Source organism: Dama dama, chromosome 9 (genome assembly GCF_033118175.1).
Source record: "Dama dama isolate Ldn47 chromosome 9, ASM3311817v1, whole genome shotgun sequence".
Lineage (NCBI taxonomy): Eukaryota > Metazoa > Chordata > Mammalia > Artiodactyla > Cervidae > Dama > Dama dama.
Window position 1 is genome coordinate 64,335,868 of NC_083689.1, and position 23,650 is coordinate 64,359,517.

The 23,650-nt window shown below is 40.1% G+C and overlaps 1 protein-coding gene across 2 annotated transcripts in view; it reads left to right on the forward strand.

The window, feature by feature from the left end:
• The window catches only part of SMIM3 (small integral membrane protein 3), a 56,167-nt gene that overhangs the window by 20,519 nt on the left and 11,998 nt on the right, over positions 1-23,650 (forward strand). Inside the window, exon 2 of one of the 2 annotated variants that reach the window (XM_061151753.1) lies at positions 526-1,837. The exons of the other annotated variant lie outside the window; for it this stretch is intronic. Within the exon in view, the coding sequence (XP_061007736.1) occupies positions 537-719 (183 nt within the window). The 5' untranslated portion in view covers positions 526-536 and the 3' untranslated portion in view covers positions 720-1,837. Of the gene's footprint in view, positions 1-525; positions 1,838-23,650 lie in introns of those variants that run through there. 2 annotated transcript variants of the gene reach the window in all.

Here is a 23,650-nt window from a genome sequence, read left to right on the forward strand (position 1 = left end):
CCAGAAAAGAGGAGGTTCTGTTACCAGAAGAGGAGAAGGGGTGTAGGACCAAAAACAATGAATTTTTTTTCCACCTTGCCGATGAGGGAACAGACTGGTGGTATGATAGTTTAATAGTTGAACATGGAGGCTCTGGAGTCCTACCCATCTGGCTTTGCTTCCTTGGGCAAATTAACTACATCTACACCTTTTAAGGCTTTAGTGTCTTCATCTCTAAAGTGGAAATAACTGAAGATAAAGGCCAAGAAATAAAAAAAGCACAACGATAATAGTCCCTACCTCAGAGGGTTGGTGGTTGAAGTAAGGACTGAGTGAGTTAATACACATAAAGTGCTAAGCCTAGGGCCTGGCATATAGAAAGCCCACAGTAAATGAGACTGTTGTTATTATTAATCAGGCAACATCAATAAGTACACAGCAGCTGGTAGGTGACCTACTGTCTGACTCCTAGAGCAGGTTTCTGTCTGACTAGAGAGGCAGGGAGAAGGTACAGAACGGTGATTTGCTCTGTCCTGTTTGTTGCAGAGTGAAGCAGCATGGAAGCCACCAGCCAGATCCCCATGGAAGTTGTGCTCCCCAAGCACATCCTGGACATCTGGGTCATTGTCCTTATCATCCTGGCCACCATTGTCATCATGACCTCCTTGCTGCTGTGCCCGGCCACCGCGGTCATCATCTATCGCATGCGATCCCATCCCGTCCTGAATGGGGCTGTCTGAGAACCTCCCAGGAGGGGCGGGTGAGGGATGAGGACAGCGTCCTGGCCCCCAGCATCTTCCCCTTTCCCAGAAAAGCAGCCGGGGGACTTGGCAGTGTGGACTCTGGAGCCCGATATGTGAGGAGGCCTGAGTTCTGGCTTCGATTCTGCCACTGGCCAGTGGTGAGAGTTCAGTCCAGGGACCTAATTCCATGAGTTCCAGGTTCCATATGTTCCAAACGGGGATTACGCTCCCTGCCGTCCTACCTCATGGGGTTGTGAGAACCCATGACCTGGTGGAGGTTAAAGCTTGTTAGTGAGCAGATTCACAGGTGTTAACTGTTGGATGTTGATAAGCTTTGAAGAACCACAGACCCTTATTACTGATGAGAGCCTTCAAGGTGGTGAGGGAGACACTGGGGCAGAGCAGCCTTGCCAGTGACCCTCAGGTGAAATGAAGCAAAAGCACCCGTCCTCATTCCAAGGGACCAACAGCATGTGGCTCAATGTTATTTTCTTTGAGGTGCCACTCCCTCGAGTTTTCTCATTTGGGAGGCAATTAAGTGTGGCAGGGGGAGGGAGATGGGTGGATCTTCCCAGAACACCAGAAGCTCTGCCCCTGTGAAATCTGGAGGGGGCTTGACCATTTTTTGGCAATGACAAGGGATCTGGGGTGATGGACTTCATTCTGCATTAGAGTCCCAAAGCTTTGACACTCAAGCAGTGTTGGCAAATGCAGAGTGGCTGAGTTCCCTGGCCAGCTTTCAGGAACTCAGCCCCTATCCCCTGTGAGCCCCTCTGCCCCAGCTCCTGCATAACACATACTCACTTCATTCCCTCCTACCAACACTACAACCATTCCAAGGTATAGACTTATATTTTAAGAGATGTTCCCAGGAATTTGAAACTAACTCAAACAGCAATGTTTATTTTTAATGCTATGATTTATATTTATATGTATAGAGAGATTTCTGGACTACTTAAGCTTTTTGCCCAAAACCAGGAGCATCTGGAGATTGGTTAAATTATGTAAGAAGATAGCACAGGTTATCAGGATATTATTGTGTGAAAATGATGCTTTTACTTTGATCTGATTTCATTGATGTACACAATTAATTTCCAATAAAGTGCTAGAATGAGCATGTCTGAAGTCTTTCTTTTTAAACAGCACCTATTAAACTCAGTAAGAGGATTCCACAGAATTTATGGCCTTAGAGACAGGTTGAACATTGGAACAAAAAGGGAAAGAGGACAATCAAATTGACTTCCAGGAGTCTAGCTAGTGGGTGAGCTGTTGTGCAGTTTACACAAAGAATGCAGGGAGAGGAACAGATTTTGGGAAGTAAGATGATGAGTTTAGTATTGGGTTGAGTGTGTTGAGTTTGAGGTGCTTGTGATATGCAGGTAGACCCTTTCAGGATGCTACTGGAAACCTGGGAAAACTTTTATGGCTAGGATTATATTTGGGGGGGATTATCTGTGTATGGTAGATATGCTACACAGGGGGACAGGAATACCCAGACAGAGTACAGACTGGGAGGAATGAGGTGCTAATGCAGTACTTGGAGGATGGTTAAGAGGAGTGGAAGGGGAAGGGGGGAGGCAAAGCAAGGAGACTGAAAGGTCATGTGATATGAACTGACTATGAGAAGGATGCAACCGTACTTTGTAAGTGAAGAAAAGATGGGAGGTTAGGAAGTAGAGACGGTGGGAACAGACAGTTCTTTCCAGGAATAGAATGTAGTATAGAAGTAACAGGAAGGTTTAGGAGAAAATGGTCAAGGGGGAATAGACATATATGGTAAGATTCTGATTGGTTTGCTCAGTACCTATATTCCAACATGCCTTCCTGGGTGGCAGAGGCTGGAAAGTGAAAAACTATACTGAATGTGAAAAACTCCCATTTTCCTAACTAAACTTTAGCCGGAGATTCATATGTGATCTGGTGGTGGTGGTTTAGTTGCTAAGTTGTGTCCGGCTCTTTGTGGCCCTGCCAGGCTCCTCTGTCCATGAGAATTCCCAGGCAAGGATACTAGAGTGGGTTGCCATTTCCACATGCCCACATGTGCTCTTTTTTTTTTTATGGATTTTTTTTTTTGGGGGGACCATGTAGCATGTAGGATCTTAGTTCCCCAACCAGGGATAGAAACCGTGCAGAGTCTTAACCACTGGAGGCATTCGTGGTGCTGATGTGAATCCAATAAGAAGCAGTGGACTGGGAAGCTGCTGGGTATGGGGCCGAAGCTGTGTGTGCTGCCCAGCCTTCCTGACTCACATTCCTGGTCTCTATACTGGAGCGTATCTGAGTGAAGTAATTCAGAAAGAGAAAAATAAATATCGTATATATGCATATATGTGGAATCTAGAAAAATGTTATGGATGATCTTATTTGCAAAGGAGAAATAGAGACACAGACGTAGAGATCAAATATATGGACACCAAGGGGAAAGAGGGGGTAGGATGAATTGGGAGATTGGATTGACACATATACACTACTGATGTCACATACAAAATAGATAACTAATGAGAACCTACTGCATAGCACAGGGAGTTCTACTCAATGCTCGGTGGTGACCTAAATGGAAAGGACATCTAGAAAAGCAGATGCATATATATACGTATATTTGATTCATTTTGCTGATTAGTAGAAACTAACACAACATTGTAAAGCAACTATACTCCAATAAAATTTAATTGAAACAAACAAACAAAAAAAAAGTGGATGGTATCAGAATTAAATGAGAAAACCCTCTAACAGTTTTAGGTTATCTGAACATGAAGACTGTTAGGCAGTCCACCAGATGGCAATACAGCTCTTTTTTCCATGTGGAGCAGTCAGCTCACAGAAGTTTCCAGTCAATCCTATCATGTTTCTAGCAGCTCAAGAGTTTATTTTACACTTCTGATTTCAGAGACTCTGGATGTAACATAGGGACCGTCCAATCCAGCCTCCCCTGAAATGAAGGAATCCCCTTACTAACCACACAGCTGCCAGTCGCTGCCTCTTTGGTGTTTCTCTGTGTGGCCCTGGGCTTCCCTGGTGACTCAAGATGGTAAAGAATCCACCTGCATTGTGGGAGACCTGGGTTCAAACCCCAGGTTGGGAAGATCCCTGGGAAGAGGGTGTGGTGACCCTCTTCAGAATTGTTGCCTAGAGAATCCCCACGGACAGAGGAGCCTGGCGAGCTACAGTCCATGGGGTTGCAAAGAGTCGGACATGACTGAGCAACTAACCACACACACACACACACGTGTGTGGCCCTAGGCCACCTGCATCAGGGTCACGCAGGAACATTTGCTTACACACGCAGCCCTCAGGACCCTGCTTGACACTCACTGAGAGTCCCTGGGAGAGGGTCTTGAGTGTCTGCTTTGTAAAAACAACCTCCCTGGGTGATCAGAGAGCAGGTTAAAATTGGAGAACTGTGTGCCAGGGAAAAGGAATCATTTTCTTGCTGAAACTACTCCTGTTAGAATTCTTCCTTTCAGTGAGAGAGGAGGGGACCCAGGGGCACCAGCTTGACCCTCGTGGGACCACCCTGAGGAGATCAAATGTGTTTTCCTGTGACAGTGCCTGAACATTTTGAAGATAGCTCTCATGACTTATCCCATCATCTTTGAGTGGAAGATTCACATTTTGCATTAGGCATTGGCTGTCTTCCTCCTTCCCTCCCTTTCTGGGAGTCAGTATAGCAGGAGGTTAAGAGCAAGGGCCTGAAGAATATGGGCTTCATGATTCACTAGTTTCGTGGTTGTGGGTGAGTAACGTAAACTCTTTGAGCCTCAATTTCCTCATCTGTAAGATAGATGTTGGAGAAGGCAAAGGCAATGGCATCCCACTCCAGTACTCTTGCCTGGAAAATCCCATGGATGGAGGAGCCTGGTAGGCTGCAGACCATGAGGTCACTAAGAGTCGGACACGACTGAGCGACTTCACTTTCACTTTTCACTTTCATGCATTGGAGAAGGAAATGGCAACCCACTCCAGTGTTCTTGCCTGGAAAATCCCAGGGATGGGGGAGCCTGGTGGGCTGCCGTCTATGGGGTCTCACAGAGTCAGACATGACTGAAGCAACTTAGCAGCAGCAGCAGCAAGATAGATGTAAAATTACACTTACATCACAGAACTGTTATGAGTATTAAGTGAGGTCACAGATGCAAGGTGGAAAGGCAAAACACTGCAAATACTCAATAAATGTGATCTGTATGATGAATCTCAGTTTTTCCACCTGTCTGATGGTCACAACAGCTCCTTCTGAGTGTGGGAAGGACTAAATGAGATAATGTAAGTAAAGGATTTGGCCAGTGTCTGACTCATAGGAGTCTTTCAATAATGGTAACTGTCAGGTAGCCAATAATGTAAAAACACCAAAGGCCTGTGATCCTAATGGGTGGGATTTTAAAAATCACTAGTTAAAACCATGAGATTAGCAGAAAATTTCCCTACCAACCCCCTGAGGATTGGCACTAAATACACTAATGGCCTTAGAACTAGTATAAAAATTATACCTCTCCTCCTTTAAGAAATTATTTCATAACTAATTCACAATTAATAAAATACCAAGTTTTCAATTTCTAAGTTTTAATTCTCCACAGAAATGGCCTTTGAAACTTTTAAGAGCACAATCTTCAAAATCTTTAAAAAAGATTAAACTTTAATCAGGTCTTTACATAACTCTTGCTAAAGAGAGAGAGTGGAAAAAGGATTGTGAGATAATGATGGTAATAATAAATTTTCCTTTGAAACCCTTAATCCCAAAAGTTGAAGAAGCAACTTTTACATTGTCTAAATCACACAAATAATTTAATTCAGGTATATGAAAGACTCTTCAATTTCCATAAAGATTTACATGCTAGAAAAAAAGTTTCTGTGTTAGCAGGTCTCTAACATTATTTATCAAAATTGTAGAAATTATTGTATGTATTTAAATTTGGACAGATACCATTATAGAGTGAATTGTTTACATGCAAAAACTTCCAAGTCAAGCAGACTGAATTCCTCTCTGGCTCCATCAGTATGTTTCTTGAAAGTAGCCGTCTTGGAACTTCACTGCCCTTATAAATAAAAGGGACGATCATGTTTATCTCTACAGGGCCCCTGGAAGAATCATGTCAGGCTCTATACTTAAAATATTTATAGAGAGCCTGGCCTGTGTAAATACTCAATGCTTATGTTATTTAAAAACAAAGGGGGATTTCCTTGGTGGTCCATTGGTTAAGAATCTGCCTTGCAATGCAGGGGACATGGGTTCAATCCCTGGTTATGGAAATAAGATCCCATATGCCATGGAACAACTAAGCTTCTGCACCAAAACCAATCCCAAAGTGTGTGTGTGTATGTGTGTGTGTGTGTGTGTGTGTGTGTGTGCATGCGTGCACATGCGGGAGGCAGGGGGCAGGGAAGGGAGGGGTTTCCTTGCACCAATAAGCAATTCTCAGACACCTAGGTGTCCAATAATTCAACTCAATTCTGGCACTATCTACCTGGGAATAGCATCAGATTCTACAGGTAAAGAACTCAGTCCCATAAGACCACCCTCTACTTCAGATGCCAACTGCAAGCCAAGGTTGTTACCTGTCCTTCTGACTGGCTATAAATCAGAGGTTTCCCTGACCTTCTTGTGTTTGATTAATTTTCTAGAACAGCTCACAGACCTCAGGAAATTTACTCCCTACATTACTCACTTATTACAAAGGATATTAAAGGACTTGAATCAACAACCTGATGAGGAGATGTATAGGGCAAGTTTCCAAACAAAAGTGCTTCTGTCCTCATGGAGTCTGGGGCCAGGTATGTGGGAACATAAAAAATTTCTGGCTTCCCTAACCAGGAAGCTCTCCAAATCCCCTCCATTTGGGTTTTTATAGAGGCTTCATTATTAGGTGTGATCAATTAACTCATTGACCATTGGTGAGTGATTCAACCTCTAGCCTCTCTCCTATAGCCAGAAACGGAGGTGGGACTGAAAGTTCCACCCCTCTATTCCTGGGTTTGATTTCCCTGGAACCCAGCCCCCATCCTTAGCTGCTTTCCAAAAATCACCTGATGAACGTAACCCAGAGGTGGTGAAAAGGGGCTCATTATGAATAACAAGACACCTATTTCGCCTTTACAGCTCTGAAGGGTTTTCAGGAACTGAGAACAAGAGACCAAATGTTATAACAAATGAGTATTGCTCTTACTGCTCAGGAAAGTCCAAGGGCTTGGGGAGCTGAGAGTCAGAACTGTGGATGAAGACCAAATGTATATGAGAAATATATTTTGGTCATCTGAATGACCAAATATATATATTTCTTATAAATTATGATATCACAGCAGCCAAACAGTCTGAGAAATTAGGGTAAGGTAAGCTAGCTACAGCTGAGTTGGAGGGTTGTGGTTGGTGAATGTCGGGATTCCTTGTGGGTATTTCCAGTAAGTGACTGAGGTTTCGATAGGTGATGTAGGCTGGACCATGGGGTCACCCTCCATTTTGTGGGCCCCCATATATGAATTAACTTTATCACATTGAATGTGTATATGTGCTCAGTCATGTCACAACAGTATAAGGAATATACTTTAAGGAATTTTAAATTGTTATTAGTGGCTTTAGAATTTCCACTACTGGGGGGTTTTATACTTATACTTTTAATTAAGATTTATACCTCAGAAAACACACTTAGAATTGTGTCAGAAAAAAATCCAGTATGAATGTTGTGTTGTTGAACACAACGATTACTTGGGTCATGTATAACAAAGAGTGGATATCTACTCTAAAAATGAAGATATTTTGTGATTTAGAAGTTGAACAGCAAATGGCCAAAGAATAATTTATGGAATCTCTGAACATCAGGGCAGTAGATTGCTCTTAATTATTTTTTCTATGTCCATACTTAGTACTGAATTATTTTGGAATTTTGGGAAGTTAAGCTAAATAAAGTACAACTTTCCATTTTGTTGCAAGAAGCCTGATGCTTTCAAAAGGGACTAATTCTCTTTCTTAGTGTAATGGATTAAATGGTGTCCACTTCCCCCCGCCCCAAATAGGATGTCCACTTCCTAATTCTCTGAACCTATGAATGTGAACTTATTTGGTGAAAAGTTCTTTGATAATGTCATTAAGGATTTTGAGATAAAAGAGATCATCATCCTGGATTATTTGAGTGGACTCTAAATCCAATGACAAGCATCCTTATGAAAGCCACATAGAGGAGAGACAGAGAGAAGAGGAAGAAGCAATGTGACCACGGAGGCAGAGACTGGGAAGATGTGGCCACAAGACAAGGGAGGTTCAGAGCCACCAACGGATAGAAGAGCCAGGCAATGCATTGTCCCCCAGAGCCTTTGGAGGGAGTGTGTCCCTGCTGACACCTCAACTTCAGACCTCTGACACCCTACACTGTAAGAGAATAATCTTCCCTTGTTTTAAGCCACTAAATTTGTGGAAATTTGTTAAGGCAGCCCTAGAAAACTAATACACTTGGTAAACTGATATGGGATGACAAAGTTTTTCAACAATTGCATGAGTGGACTAAAAATTCTAAAGAGTAAACATTATTGGATAAGGAGGTATAACATGATAGACACTGAAAAGGGAGAGGAGGAGGCAAGGGGAGAAATAGAGAAAAGAAGGGTGGTAATCAATGTGAATTAAGCCTTGTCAGGTTTCCAGGGATAGTATAAACTGTTGGGGCTCAGGGCAGGCTGCCCCCAGATATGCCACAATGGCATGTTACTTTGAATTACAGTTATTTAAGAAGAAGCTGGCACAAAAGCGACACTTTGACCCTCCTCTCTGTCTCCCTGAAAGCAGGAAATAAACCTCCTGTGTGAAAGGTGCTCTCCCTGTTTCTGGAGGTAGAAGGACACCCTTTTCACCAGAGATGAGGAATTCAGGCCAAGAAGCCTGTGTGAACAAACCTTTTTACCTCCTTAATTCACTAAGCCAAGCCCCAAATCTGTTTAGATTCTTCACTAATTAAGCACTAATTAAACAAAGTCTTGGAAAAGGAAATAGCAACCAACTCCAATATTCTTGCCTGGGAGATCCCGTGGACAGAAGAGCCTGGCAGGCTATATAGTCCATGGGGTCACAAAGAGTCGGACGTGACTTAACAATTAAACAACAAGCAAAGCCTAAGTTTGTCCTGTCAATTCCTCACAAATTGTCTAAAAAATATAAAATCTGCTTCTTTTGTAGAAACATGCTATATATAGTTTAGTCATTTTAGTGTTTATGGACATTTAGTTTGGCTCCCATTTGGGGCTATTATGAACCGGACCATTAATACTCTTGTTTGAAGCTTTTTGTGAACATGCTTTAATTTCTCTTGGATAAATGCCTGAGTGGAATTGTTTGGTCATAGGGTAAGATGCAAATTTAATTATATAACCAACTACCAGCCATATCTCCAAGGTGGCTGTCCATTTTATGCTCCTACCAGCAACGTATGAGAGTTCCAACCGAGTTACATCCTTGTCAGCGTTTGGTGTAGTCATTTTTTTAGCCATTGATTTTATCATTTCTGTGAAATGAGATATCCCTGTGGTTTTAATTTGCATTTCTCCATTGATTGAAAATACTGAGCACTTTTTTAGAAGTTTATCAAACTACTGTTCTTTTCTGAAGTATCTGTTGAATAGTTCAAGTCTTCTGGTTATTTTTAAATATTGGGCTTTTTGTGGACTTCTAGGTATTCTCATACAAGTTCTTTGTTGATACAGGTTTTGCAAATATTTTCTTTCAGCCTTTTCTTCTGGCTTGTGTTTTAATTTTTGAATGGTGCTTTGATTAGAGGACCTCTATTGGAGAAGGAAAGGGCAACCCAATCCAGTATTCTTCCCTGGAGAATCCCAGGGACAGAGGAGCCTGGTGGGCTGCCGTCTGTGGGGTCGCATAAAGTCGGGCACGACTGATGCAACTTAGCAGCAGCAGCAGCTAAATCTGATAAAACCTAACTGAATAATTTTCCTTTTATGGTTCATGCTTCTTGTGTTCTGTCCAAAAATCCTTCTCTATGCCACGGCTCTGAAACTCTTCTGCTGTATTTCCTTTTAGAGGGTTTATGGTTATGGTTTTCCACTGAGGTCTACGATCCATCTCAAATTATATTAATACCTTGAAGCCAAGTGGTGTAAATCTTCCCAACTTCTTTTTCAAAACTGTTTTGGCTTTTCTACATTTTTTTGCATTTTGATATAAAATTAGGAGTCAACACACGAAAAAACCCAGCTAGTATTTTGGTTGGGATTACACTTAGCCCTGCTCTCCTCCCTGGTTCCCCTCATGGAGTGTAGGATGAACAAAGCCCTCTGCTTCCAGCAACTGTAGTCTGGAGTCTTACAGCTGGTGGCTTTTTTCCCTTTTGTATTGGTTGAGAAGTTTCACTGAATAGAAATTGTTTAAGCAATACCCATATCGGGCCTGTAATGTTTATCGGTAAGTGAATGTCTCTGGCATTCTGTTTGAATGGACTGGTTTTCTTCATTGTGCTTGGAGAAGATCCAAATGAAACATGTTATCCCTACCCTAATAACTCTTAGTGTCCTTAGACTTCTTTGTATCAAATTGAAACTCCAAACTGAAGATACAACCATTCCATGCTGGCCCTGGTCTTTTCCCGGAGCTCTCTCACTGCAGCTTAGCACTTTATCAGGAGGACATCTGCGAGCTCCTGGGCCCAGCACTGGAAGGTGCTTCAGGAGCTGTCCCTGACATTGAAAGTCTAGGCCCAAGTACACTGTATTTGGCAGCAGTAGCTGCTGGAGGTTTTCTGTTCTATGCACTGAAGTTCAAGCCACTCCTCATTCTTCCTCCTGTGGAGGTGGGAGGAATTGCTTTTCTCTTTGTATTTGTTGCTGGGTGTGTCCAGCCACTTAGGTCTAGAGAGGCTACCTGGAAAGTGGCAGGTTGTGGAGTTATCTCCCTAAGTCTTGAAACTCAGCTCTGCAACTTGCAATCCTTCACCTTCAGGACCCTGAGAACAGCTTCCAGCAGAGGGTTACTGCTGTTCTTGTCTGGAGACAGAATAAGTTCAGTGACTCCTATATGATGACCTCAGAGAGTAGCCTTTTTCATAAATTCCTCTAATGTGTGGAGCTTTGGGATACTGAATTTTTTTGGGGGGGAGGGGCACACTTATACTAAAGATCCTTGACCAGTCCCTGAACCAAGAAGAAATGATGACCATTAAGGAGCTGAAGAAATTATTTCAGCCAGGCCTATCATTTCTTACAAGCACATAAAGTTACTTATCTGTGAATTTCTGTGAACTAAAGTTTCATTACTGTGAATAATAACACAACCCAAAGAGATTTTAATTGTAGTATATTCATCAGATATGATCAGATGGTAAACGTCCAGCTACTGATGGGAAGATGGGGGACAGGGGTCCTCGGTCATTGATGACACAGACTGGGCTCTCAAAACATGAGTTAATTCAATTACAACTGGACTCCCAGAAAACAGAAGCTGAGAAGACTCTGCACAATGTTTAGCTCAGAGAGAGGTTGGGATGAAGTCATGTGTCAATCTTGCTCTGAGCAGTAAGAGTGTAATAATTAAAACTGGTGGAGGCAAGAGACTAAGCCTCTGAATGCAGGTAGTCAAGGGGGAGGTGGTGGACACAGTGGTGGACAAGGGCGTGAGAGGGATCATCTCGTAGTTCTGTGTTCCACACACACTTTGTCAGTATGTCTGTAAATGCCCCATATGTCATTATCTCCATTTCTTCCAACACTTCAGTTTTGCTTTAATTATATCTCTAATTCTCATTTTTTTCATTTAACTCCTGAATTTTTGGATTTGCTAAGTTATGGTTTTTCAACTCATGTTCAGTGTGATTTAGTAGTTGACCTTGAACATTGACCTTGAACCAGATGGCTTTGCTTTCATCCACAGGCTACTGTAGCTATTAGCTGTGATCCCTGGGAAACTCTCTGTGCCTCAGTTTCATCATCTGTAAGATTAAAATGATGATATTAATAGTATGAACCTCTAAATGGTATATGTGAATACCAAATGAGGCATATACATAAAGAGATTTAGAAGAATAATAGTAGTTTCTATATAAGTGTTTGTGATTACTATTACATTACTTGTTGTTATCTAGAAACGCAAACAGTTCTGGTTGTATTATTATTTTGTCTGGGTCCTGCAAAGAATGCCTATCCATTTGTTGGTCATCTTTATGCAAAGGAAGTGCCGCAGGATAGAGATCTTGGCTGTGGGGTTAAAACAGTAGTAGCTGGATCAAAAGTAGGAGAAAGAAGGAAGGTTCAGAATTTATTTTGATCTTAAAACACTACAGAGTGAACAGAATGCATGGTGGTGGGCCCACGATTGTTATCACCTGCTTTGCTCCCTTGTTTTCTCCATCTTCCTCCCACTTCCTCTCCTTTGATTCTACTCCTTTCTCCTGCTATTTTCCACTTTATATTTTCCCATTCTTCACTATTAAACTCCTAGAATTCCCAAATAAATGAAAACACATTCATTTGACAACGCTGAGCACTAACCAAGCATTAAGAACTGAGCAAACAGTGCTTGAAACAGAATGACAAATAAAGACCTACCTCTGTGCTCTTCTTTCCCTCCCTACTCACAGGGAGAATCTAAAGAAGGTAGACAGACATGCAGATTAACAGTGATGATGCAGGGCTATGCCTTAAGTTTTACAAAATAGATATACACAAGATATTGCAGGGGAACAGAAGAAAAGTCTGTGTGTGCAATGGGCCACATATGGGAAAGTTGTCTAGAAAAAAAATGACTTAAACTTTTTAAATTGAGAAGTAATTCACTAGATGGAAGCAAGAGGGAAGGGCATTCTAGACAGAACAAACAAGCTTGAAGGCACCTATGGATCCAACACCATGGCATATTTGTACAAAAAATTATTGGGACTTTTTGGCTGAAGATAAAAGAAAGTATGTGAAATGGTGTGAGCAATAATAGAAAGTTATGAAGCATCAGTATTACGAAGCACTTTATGTTCTAAGTCTCAGAGTTTTGGCTTTAACCTTTAAGGCAGAGACCAGTTGTTAAGTGACATGCAAACTGAGTGAAATTTGGGCAGCTGCTAGTCAGTCCAGCCAAATGTTGCCATGTAGGAATGTAAGCCCAGTGTTACCAGCCCACCCACGTTGTCTTGAGATACTCAAATCTGGAAGACAAGTAAAACATAATTTTAAAATGCTGGTAACTAAAGTAATATGTCAATTATCAAGAGATTCAAACCAAACTTCATCTCTATTAGGTAGTAGGAGCCATTGAAAAACATGAGTTTTGAGAAGATTACCTGGGGTGCAGTGCAGAACACATATGCATTCAGTGGCCAGCATGGCAGCAGGCTGGTGAGTGAGGTGAACATGCTATGATAAACTCAGAAGGAGGTCCATGGCAGTGGGAATGGAAAGGTTAAGACACTGTATCGTGATGACTGAAGATAATCTATTGATTTATTACCCTGGAATTGAGAGAAAATGTAAAATTGTTCTCAAGACTCTGGATTATTCAGTTAGATGGGTAAAGGTATGGTACACTGAGTTGAGGAATAAAAGTAGAGTTTGGTGGAAAATGAGTTCAGTTGTGGAAATCTGAATCTCTGGTGGCTTTCATTAACCTGATAGGAGATGTCCAGTACTTTCTTAAGATGTATGCTTGGACCTTATCAAAGAGATCTAGGCTAAGAATATAGTTTCTGATTTATTAACATGTCATTTAAAGCTTTTCATTTAAAAAATTTCATTAGGGGCTACATATTATACTTAAGTATTGGTTCCATGAAGAAAAAGAGAGACTAGGATATATGAAACCTGATTTGGGGGAAGCATGTGAAGTGTCAGAAGGATTACATGAAATTAAAGAGTTACCAAAAATGACAGATGAAAATCAAGTGAGAGATGACATACAAAATCCAATGATGATGGATTATCTTTTAGGAAGTATAAGCATCGAATACCTAACAAAAGATGAAGCAACGAATAAAGAAAATGTCCATTGATTTTCTTACTACTAAAGTAATTGATGGACTTAGAAAGAATACTTACAATATTATAACTAGGAACGTAAAAGGACTTTAAGAAATGTGGAATTCTCTAATTCCATAGAACAATACAGAAATTGTACTTTTCAGAGATGGAAAATGATCCCAGAAGGATGTAAGATGTATGAAAACAATAAATTGATGAATGTGTACAAATAACTAACAGAAAGCTCTTTATATAATAGTGGTAGTAACATCTATTATAAGGGACTAAACCAATCTACAGAATGGAAAGGGAAGAAAGGAATGTCAAATCATTATTTAAAATTCGCTGACTTAAGAATATTCACAGACTTCCCTGGTGGTCCAGTAGTTAAGAATCTGCCTGCCAATGCAAGGGACATGGGTTCAATCCCTGGTCTGGGAAGATCCCACATGCCACAGGGCAACTAAGCTTATGCTGCCACAACTACTGAGCCCATGTACCCTATAGCCCATATTCCCCGAATCACTGCAAGGAGAATCCTGAGCACTGCAATGAAGAGTAGCCCCCACTCCCTGCAACTAGAGAAAGCCCATGCACAGCAATGAAGACCCAGCACAGCTAAAAATAAATAAATAAATGTTTTTAAGGTGAGGGGGATATTTTCAATGGTACTGATAGCAATTAAAAAGTAAAATGGTTAAATGTAAACAAATAAAATATAAAAATATACTAAAGTCCAGTGTATTAACATTTAGTAAGATGAATGGTCAGAGTAGATTTTTAAAAGCCTGGACTTCATGATATCTACAGTAGCCAAATAAAACACACATGAACATAGAAAGCTTAAAACTGGAAGGATGGAAAAATATGTATCAGTAGAAAACTAACCTAAGCCAGATAACTGATATGACTACTTTATATTATCAGAATGTTTTAAGATGAAGCATATCTTTAGGCATAGGGGAGCAAATACATAATAAAAAAAAAACTAATTCTTTTGGAAGATACACCACCTACAGACATATATGCACCTAATAAAATAGCTTTAAAGTTGATAACACACAAAATAATAGAATCAGAACAAAACTAAGATACTGCCAGTAAGAACAGGCTAAACATATCTTTCAATTATTGACAACTCAAGAAGAATAGAACCACACAAGTAATCTTATCTTGATCAAATGTAGATATATAGACATCTGTAGTGAGCAATTAAAGAACATACATTCTTCCCAAGACTATAAAGCACGTTTATAAAAATTGATTCTGTAGTAACTAGGTCATAAGCTATTGAGAAATACCAATAGCCTCAGATGTGCAGATGACACCACCCTAATGGCAGAGAGCAAAGAGGAACTCGAGCGCCTCTTGATGAAAGTGAAAGAGCGTGAGAAGACTGGCCTAAAACTCAGCGTTCAAAAAACTAGGGTCATGGCACCTGGTCCCATCACTTCATGGCAAATAGATGGGGAAACAATGGAAACAGTGACAGACTTTATTTTCTTGGGCTCCAAAATCACTGCAGATGGTGACTCCAGCCATGAAATTTAAAGATGCTCGCTCCTTGGAAGAAAAGCTATGACAAACATAGACAGTGTATTAAAAAGCAGAGACATCACTTTGCTGACAAAGGTCCATATAGTCTATACTATGGTTTTTCCAGCAGTCATGTATGGATGTGAGAGTTGGACCATAAAAAGGGCTGAGAATCAAAGAACTGACGCTTTCGAACTGTGGTGCTGGAGAAGACTCTTGAGAGTTCTTGGACAGCAAGGAGATCAAACCAATCAATCCTAAAGGAAGTCAACCCATAATATTCATTGGAAGGACTGATGCTGAAGTTGAAACTCCAATACTTTGGCCACCTGATACAAAGAGGTGACTCACTGGAAAAGACCCTGATGCTGGCAAAGAGTGAGGGAAGGAGGAGAAGGGGGTGACAAGAGGATGAGATGGTTGGATGGCATCGTCGACTCAATGGACATGAGTTTGAGCAAACTCTGGGAGATGGTGAAGGACAGGAAAGTCTGGTGTGATGCAGTCTGTGGGGTTGCAAAGAGTTGGACAAGACTGAGTGAACAACAAGAAACTCATCTTCACAAATTTCAAAGAATAGGCATGTTTATTGACCACAACACAATTGGAAGTTAGTACAAAAAAGGTGAGTTTAATGCCTAATATATTTGAAAATTAAAGGAGCATATTTAAATAACCCAGAGTTCAAAGAAGAAACCATGTAAATTAAAATATCAATAAATTAATGACTATGAAATCATGTATCAAAATCTTTTTGGTTTTGTAAAAAAAACTTTTTGGTTTTGCATATTTTATTGTATACTCATGGGTTATTATCTTAGAAATGGAGACTGCAGAATAAAAGTGAGTCCAAATAAAGAAGGTAAGAAACATCCAATAAAATCATTCCTGATAAAATTATGCGAAGGCACTAAAAACAGATTTAGTAAGAAAACAAAGGAAACCAATAAAAATGATTGATTAGAAAACAAAAGTAAAATGGAGAGAATCAAGAAAATCAAAAGATCATCCTTGGACAGAGAATTTAAAAAGACACATAACTATCAATTCAGTCTAGATTAAAATATGGTAAGAGAATACCAGAAAGTAATTTGTATTGATAATTTCAAGACTATGTCTGAGAAAATATAACTTACTAAAATATATCAAGAATAAAAAACCTATACTCCTATAACAATGAATAAAATTACAAAAAAAGGTTTTTATCTTCTCCTACATGAAACACACAGAAAGTTATATAGGCAATTCTCCAACAATTCCAAAAAGAGTTCATTCTAATTCCTTACAAAATCTCTGAATGTGAGAAAAAGGGAACTACATCCCAAGTTTATGCAGTGAAGCTAGTTTTACTTGGTCACAAAGTCGGATGAAGATGGGATAAGAAAGGCACACTAGAGTGTCTTTTCACACATGAATGTATATATAACAATTAAATTATCAGCACAATAAATCCAACAGTCACTAGATGATTTTTCATTATGACAAACAAAAGTAAACAAGACTGTAGTCCCACGTAGAGAAGAAAGTAGAGAACAAGGCAGAAGAAATATTTGAAGACATAATGACTAAGAATTTTTCAAAAACAATGAAACATCAAACCAAAGTTTCATGTTTGAAAAACCTCAGATAGAATAAATGATGAGCAATATAAACAGCAAAACCCCAAATAACCAACCAAATAACTCCCCCCTCAAATCTAAACTCATTATTTTTGAACTGTTGACCATCAATGATAAAAAGAAAATTTTGAAGACATTGAGAAGATGAAGACATTAAATCAGAGGAATAAGGATAAGAAATACACGTCCTAGCAGGGAGTCAATGGTATGACATCTTTAAAGTTCTGAGTCTTGAAACTGTCCACCCAGAATTCCAGTCAGAATAAAAACACCTTTCAAAGTCAAGGTGTCAGGAGCCAGGTGTTCGAGCAGCCAATGACAACAAGGCAAAATAAAAATAACAGACAAATTTTTAACTACTAACTGTCATAGTACAAGCAAGAGGCTAAACAGGAGAAAACACTGACTCTTCCATTCCATTTTCCTTCATGGAATGGTAACTCCTGTTAAGGGTTACGTGGATTAGCACAGATGTGGGGCTTGTCTCACTGCTGAGGGAGCCCCTGATCTGAAAGCTCCTACAGTTTTATGAACCTGGAGGCCAGGGGCAGGGAGAGCAGGGAAGACTAGACTGGAAAGGTATGGGTCCTGAGTCAGTGTGGACAACATGGGTTCCCTCCTCTGTTCCCAACAAAGGGGTTTCATCAGAAGTGTCTGAGGAAGGCTTCTGCCAAGAGACCCCAATAAAGAGATCTCCAGAGACACTTGAACCAGGAACGCTAATGTACAAAAGAGCACAGGTAGCCGGGTGGACTGTGTCATTGACTGCAATTCCTTTCAGAGACTGCAATGCACAAGCTGTGTGCCAAGTCTAGGCTGGTGTGGGCAGGGCAGCCAGATAAAGTTATAAAAAATTAATAAACAGAAACCTCAATTAAATAGAATTGGGAGACCAGAAAGAGGAGTTCTCACACTCAGCACCACTGCAGAGCCCAGTAGGAAGAAGACTCATCTTCTTTACTGGCAAGAACTCAGGCAGTGAAAAGCCTTGAATTCTTTATTAACTACAGCCCCCCTCCCCTAATTTCCTTTCCTCCTCTATAAACATGTTCTTCTTCTGTGTGGGGACTTGCATGTGGCTCCCCATTGTTGCAATTCTCCGCTGATCCTAAATAAACCCACATTTGCTGGAGAAATATCTGTAAATTTGTTTCAAGTTAAGAAAGACTTTGTAATTGCCTATGGTCAGACCTGGAAAAAAATCACACGTAGGTTTTTAGTTAGAAACAGGACTACTTGCAAGATAAATTAAAGACTCTATGAGACAAATAAAAGTTGAGAGAATTCATTACCAGCAGAATATGCTACAAAAATGTTAAGGACATTCTTTAGGGAGAAGGAACATTATCGTAGACAGAAACTACAACACCAAGAGTGAAATGTAATATAAACTATGGAGTTGGGGTGATTATGATGTTCAATGTCACTTCCTCAATTGCAACAAATGTGCCCCTCTGATGGGAAATGTTAATAATAGAAGAGGCTGTGCATATAGAGGGGTAGGGGAGTCGATGAGAAATTTCTCTACATTGCTCTTTATTTTGCTTTAAACATAAAACTATCTTAAAAAAAAAAAAAAAAAAACAAGGTCTCATAAAACAGAGAAATAAAACACCAAGTCATCACTCTTGCCATCATTTATGTTTTCATTAGTCGTGAGTCACAGAGCCCTTAGGCATCCCTTACATGCTGGCTTTCCTGTGTCGTGCTTTTTTTTGTTTTTTTGGTTTGTAAAGTCACTTCAGTCCTGTTTGACTCTTTGCAACCCTATGGACTATAGCCCGCCAAGCTCCTCTGTCCATGGGATTCTTCAGACAAGAATACTGGAGTGGGTCGCCACGCCCTTCTCCAGGGAGTCTTCCCCACTCAGGAATCGAACCCGAGTCTCTTACATCTACTGATGGGTTCTTTACCAGCAGCTCCACCTGGGAAGCCCTTGAGCACCATATGCTATGTTAGGCAGTTTACTGACATTCTCATTAGATTTCCATGATGACTTATGAGCTGAGTATTATTTCTAGAAAACAGAAGTTCAGTTCCAGCTAACACAAATTGAGCATTTCATGTGTGCCACGCCTTGTGCTATCTACTTTTCACAATTGTCCTATTAAATCCTCACCACTAACCTCTGAGGTCACAGGTTCTATTATTTTCCTAATTCACTGTTGAAAAATCCGAAAGACAGAGTGCTTAAGTAATGTGCCCAAGCACAGACAAGTAGGAAGCATTGGTGTCGATATTCCAAAGACCCATACTCTAGCTACATGATTGCCTGGAAAAAGTGGAAATGACAGCAGAATGAACACAACAAGAAAACTAAAGCATTATAAAGAGAAAAGCAGAAAACTGGGGACTTTTCCACCTGGAAAAGATAATAAGATTAAATGTTGGAAAACAGTACTAGCTATCTTTAAATATTTCCAAATTCTGGAGGGGAGAGCAGTCATGCTCTATGTGGTTAGAGCTGACGTGGGTCACTGGGGGTATATTTTCATTTAAAGAAGAACTGTAAAGTATGGAGTTCCCTAACATCTCAGTGGGGAGCTTCAGTAGGTGTTCTAATGTGCTGGAGTTTACCATAGTGCAGGACGCTATAAAGGGAATTTTTGTAAGTCAGGCATGGATCTTGGTTGACTAAGAAAGCTGGAACTTCTGGAGGGACAACCTGGAACCAATGGCAAAATGCTCCATTTTAGAAAAAGAGCCATGCTGCCACCTGGTGATCGTAACAATTATTATTTTTTATTATTTTGTTTCTGAGTCATTGGAAGAAAATCCATTAATATCCATCAATAATTAAGATATAAAAATTTCCTTAACTTGTTGACCTTTTTCCTTCAGTGTCTTGTCTCTGTAACATTCCCTCCTGAAAAGGGCCTGTTTTGTTTTTACATTTTATTTCCATAAGTAATAAATTTTTGCATCTATATCACTATACAGTTATCTAATAATTTCTCTGCAACAATTTTCTTAGAAAGGAAATGCTGCAGCAAAGAGTATTGTCTAATTTTTAAACTTTTCTTATTTTTTTATTGAAGGATAATTGTTTTACAGAATTTTGTTGTTTTCTGTCAAACCTCAACATGAATCAGCCATAGGTATACATATATCCCCTCCCTTTTGAAACTCCCTCCCATCTCCCTCCCCATCCCACTCTTCTAGGTTGATACTGAGCACCTGTTTGAATTTCCTGAGCCATATAGCAAATTCCCGTTGGCTATCTATTTTACATATGGTAATGGAAGTTTCCATGTTACTCTTTCCATATATCTCACCCTCTCCTCCCCTCTCCCCATGTCCGTAAGTCTATTCTCTATGTCTGTTTCTCCAGTGTTACCCTGTAAATAAATTCTTCAGTAACATTTTTCTAGATTCTGTATGTATGTGTTAGAATATGGTATTTATCTTTCTGTTTCTGATTCATTTCACTTTTTTTGATATGCATTTTCCTATCGTTCTTCTCAGAAATATTGTGCCAACATGCCATCATTTTACAAGGGAATCTTCTTCCCTGCACCCAGTTCTACATAAAATCTTCAAGCTGTTTCTTTGCCTATTCGAGTTTATTCAACTGTATATGGGTAGAACATCCTCTTCTGTAAGTTTGTAGTTTCTAAATACTACTCACGTTGAATATTCAGATACACACTTTGTAAATATTTTTGGTTTTATTTTCTGCTGTTTTTTTAAGCCTGTTCACCTTTATTTATTGATTTGAAGGTTTCTTTATAAAATAAAGTAATACTTTATTATAAAATATTCAACATCTTTATAAGCCAGGCACAGGGCTGGTAAAAACACATGTTTGAAAATAGCTCAAATTCTGTGGGAGTGTTTTTCTTCTCTACCCCATCAACATGTAATCAGTTTTTAAAAAATTAACTATCAAATATGCACTAGGCATATCACAGTGCTGGTGATACATTCATGCCTTTCTGCCCTGTTGCTGTTTGGTTGCTAAGTCATGTCTTTACAGAACAATATTGCATAGGAACTTGGAATGCAGTTGTTGTGCTCAGTTGTGTCTGACTCTTTGCAATCCCATGGAATGTAGTCCACCCGGCTCCTCTGTCCATGGGATTTCCCAGGCAAGAATACTGGAGTGGGTTGTCATTTCCTTCTCCAGGGGATCTTCCCCACCCAAGGATCAAACCCACATCTCCTGCATTGGCAGGCAGGTTCTTTAGCCACCAGGGAAGCCCTTTCTGTCCTGACTCAGAAGTAAATGAGTGGTTAAAAAATAACTGCATTTATGGTTAAATAGGGAACAATAGCTAAGTTTGCCTCCTCTCATGTGCAGAATACCACTGCTATGACACAAAATTTTTTAAAAATTAATAAATCCTTATAAGGGCTAGAAAAAAGAGAAAAATATTCTACAAGGATTACAAAATTTATATGAAGATATTGTGAATCAATTTGACAATAAATTTGACAACTTAGATGAAATGTATTAATTCCTAGAAAACATGACTTGCTAAAACCAATTCATGAAGAAAATAGACAATCTGAACAGGTCTATCTATTAAAACAACTGAATAAAACATTAAAAATCATCCCATGAAGAAAGCTATAAGTTCAGATGATTTTCAAGAGAAATTCTTCTAAACATTTATAATGGAAGAAAGCAAAAATCTATGGCAAACTTTTCTAGAGAATAGAAAAACATGGCCACTCTTCACCACATTTTGTAAAGGCAATTTAACTTTGATGCCCAACTTGATAAGACATTATAGGAAATGAAAATTATAGGATACCAGGGCTTCCCTGGTAGGTCAACTGGTAAAGAATCCACCTGCAATGCAGGAGACCCGGTTTGCTTCCTGGGTCGGGAAGATCCACTGGAGAAGAAATAGGCTACCCACTCCAGTATTCTTGGGCTTCCCTGCTGGTTCAGCTGGTAAAGAATCTGTGTGCAATGTGGGATACCTGGGTTCGATCCCTGGGTTGGGAAGATCCCCTGGAGAAGGAAATAACAACCCAGTCCAGTATTTTGGCCTGGACAATTCCATGGTCTATACAGTCCATGGGATCACAAAGAGTTGGACATGACTGAGTGAAACAGTCTAGTCTATGTTAATAAAATGAATCAGCTTATCTATCGATCTGTGGGATCACAAAGAGTTGGACATGACTGAGTGAAACAGTCTAGTCTATGTTAATAAAATGAATCAGCTTATCTATTGATCTGTGTGTCACAACTATTAAGTTTATTTTCAGAATGAAATGCTGATTAATATTTGAAAATAAATTGTTGAAAACCACCACAAGGTAAGACACAGAAGGAGAAAAAATATGATCATCTCAATGGCTGCAGAACGAGCATTTGAGAAGGACTGGATGCAATATTTATCCGCGAGATAATCCTAGGAAACACCAGTGAAGAAACTGGGAGAGTGAGACTTGGGTGAAAATAAGGTTAAAGAGCAGGTTACTATTGTGGAACATTGGAACTCTCCGAACGAGTGTGAGAAAAATGTCTCAGAATAACACTAACAAGGACAAGGATGATGAGATTTTACCCACTGATTGTCACTCCCTGCACATCCAGCTGCTCCTTACAGCAGCTGAGAAAGCTCCCATGGTGCTTGAGAAAGCGCCCAGGCAGAGAAGAGAGCTCCAGGCTCCCAATGTGGAAAGCTGCCAGGGCAAATATCTCTTGCTGCTACTACTGAACTCAGATGGACCCACGAGATTTGGGGCAGGGCACCGACAGCACATGAATCCAAGGGGATGACGTAAAAGACAAGTCAAGCGTGAAAATTTGATAAAATGTTTAAGGGCTAGTTTTTCCTTAAGGAAAAGAAATACAAAGGTCAACCTAAATGATCAGAAAACATTGTTATGGAAGGTGGCAGCCTCCTACTTTCTATGTCAGAGTAGCTATGGGAATGTATTAGCTTTAGAAATTATGTCTACTGTTTAACAAAATAATAAGTAAGATTAATAGAAAGTATATTTAATAAATATTACTATTAAGTGTTTTTTAACCTGTGATTTAATTAATTATTTTTTGGCCAGGCTGTGCAGCTTTGTGGGATCTTAGTTCCCCAACCAGGGATTGAACCCAGACCCTTAGCAGTGAAAATGTGGAGGCCTAACCACTGGACTGCCAGAGAATTCCCTACCTGTGATTTTAAAAAGCTGACTGTCCCAACCCCATCAGATAATTATGATAATTGCTATTAACCCTTCTCCCCTCCCCTCCCCGCCCCGCCCCCCTCCGCCATCCTTTCCTGTTAAGAAAATGAAGATTAGAGAGGTTTAGAAACATAGTTAGGGTCACACCTCCCTAGCAGCGGCACTAGGAAATGCTTCCAAGCTGCCTGAATCCAGAGCCAGTGCTTTTATCCACAATGCTCTATTATGCATGCTAAATAACTTCAGTCATGTCTGACTCTTTGCTACCCCATGGACTGTAGCCCGCCAGGCTCTGTCCATGGGATTCTCCAGGCAAGAATACTGGAGTGGGTTGCTATTTCCTCCTCCAATGCTGTATTATGGCTTTATGCTAAAAAATTAAGTGCAACTACATAATAGATAAGTGAAATAGGACACAAATACTGAAATGATGGAACTAAACCAAAATAAACATTAATTCCATTGAGTGTAAACAAACTATACTAATTAGAAATAAAGACTATTAGACTAAATAGAATACTGAACTACATGTTCCTCGTGTGAGATGTAACATAAATATGCGCTTAGTCACTCAGTCATGTCTGACTCTTTGCAACCCCATGGACTATAGCCCACCAGCACCTCTGTCCATGGGGATTCTCCAGGTAAGAATACTGAAGTAGGTTGCCATGCCCTTCTCCAGGGGGTCTTCCCAACCCAGGGATC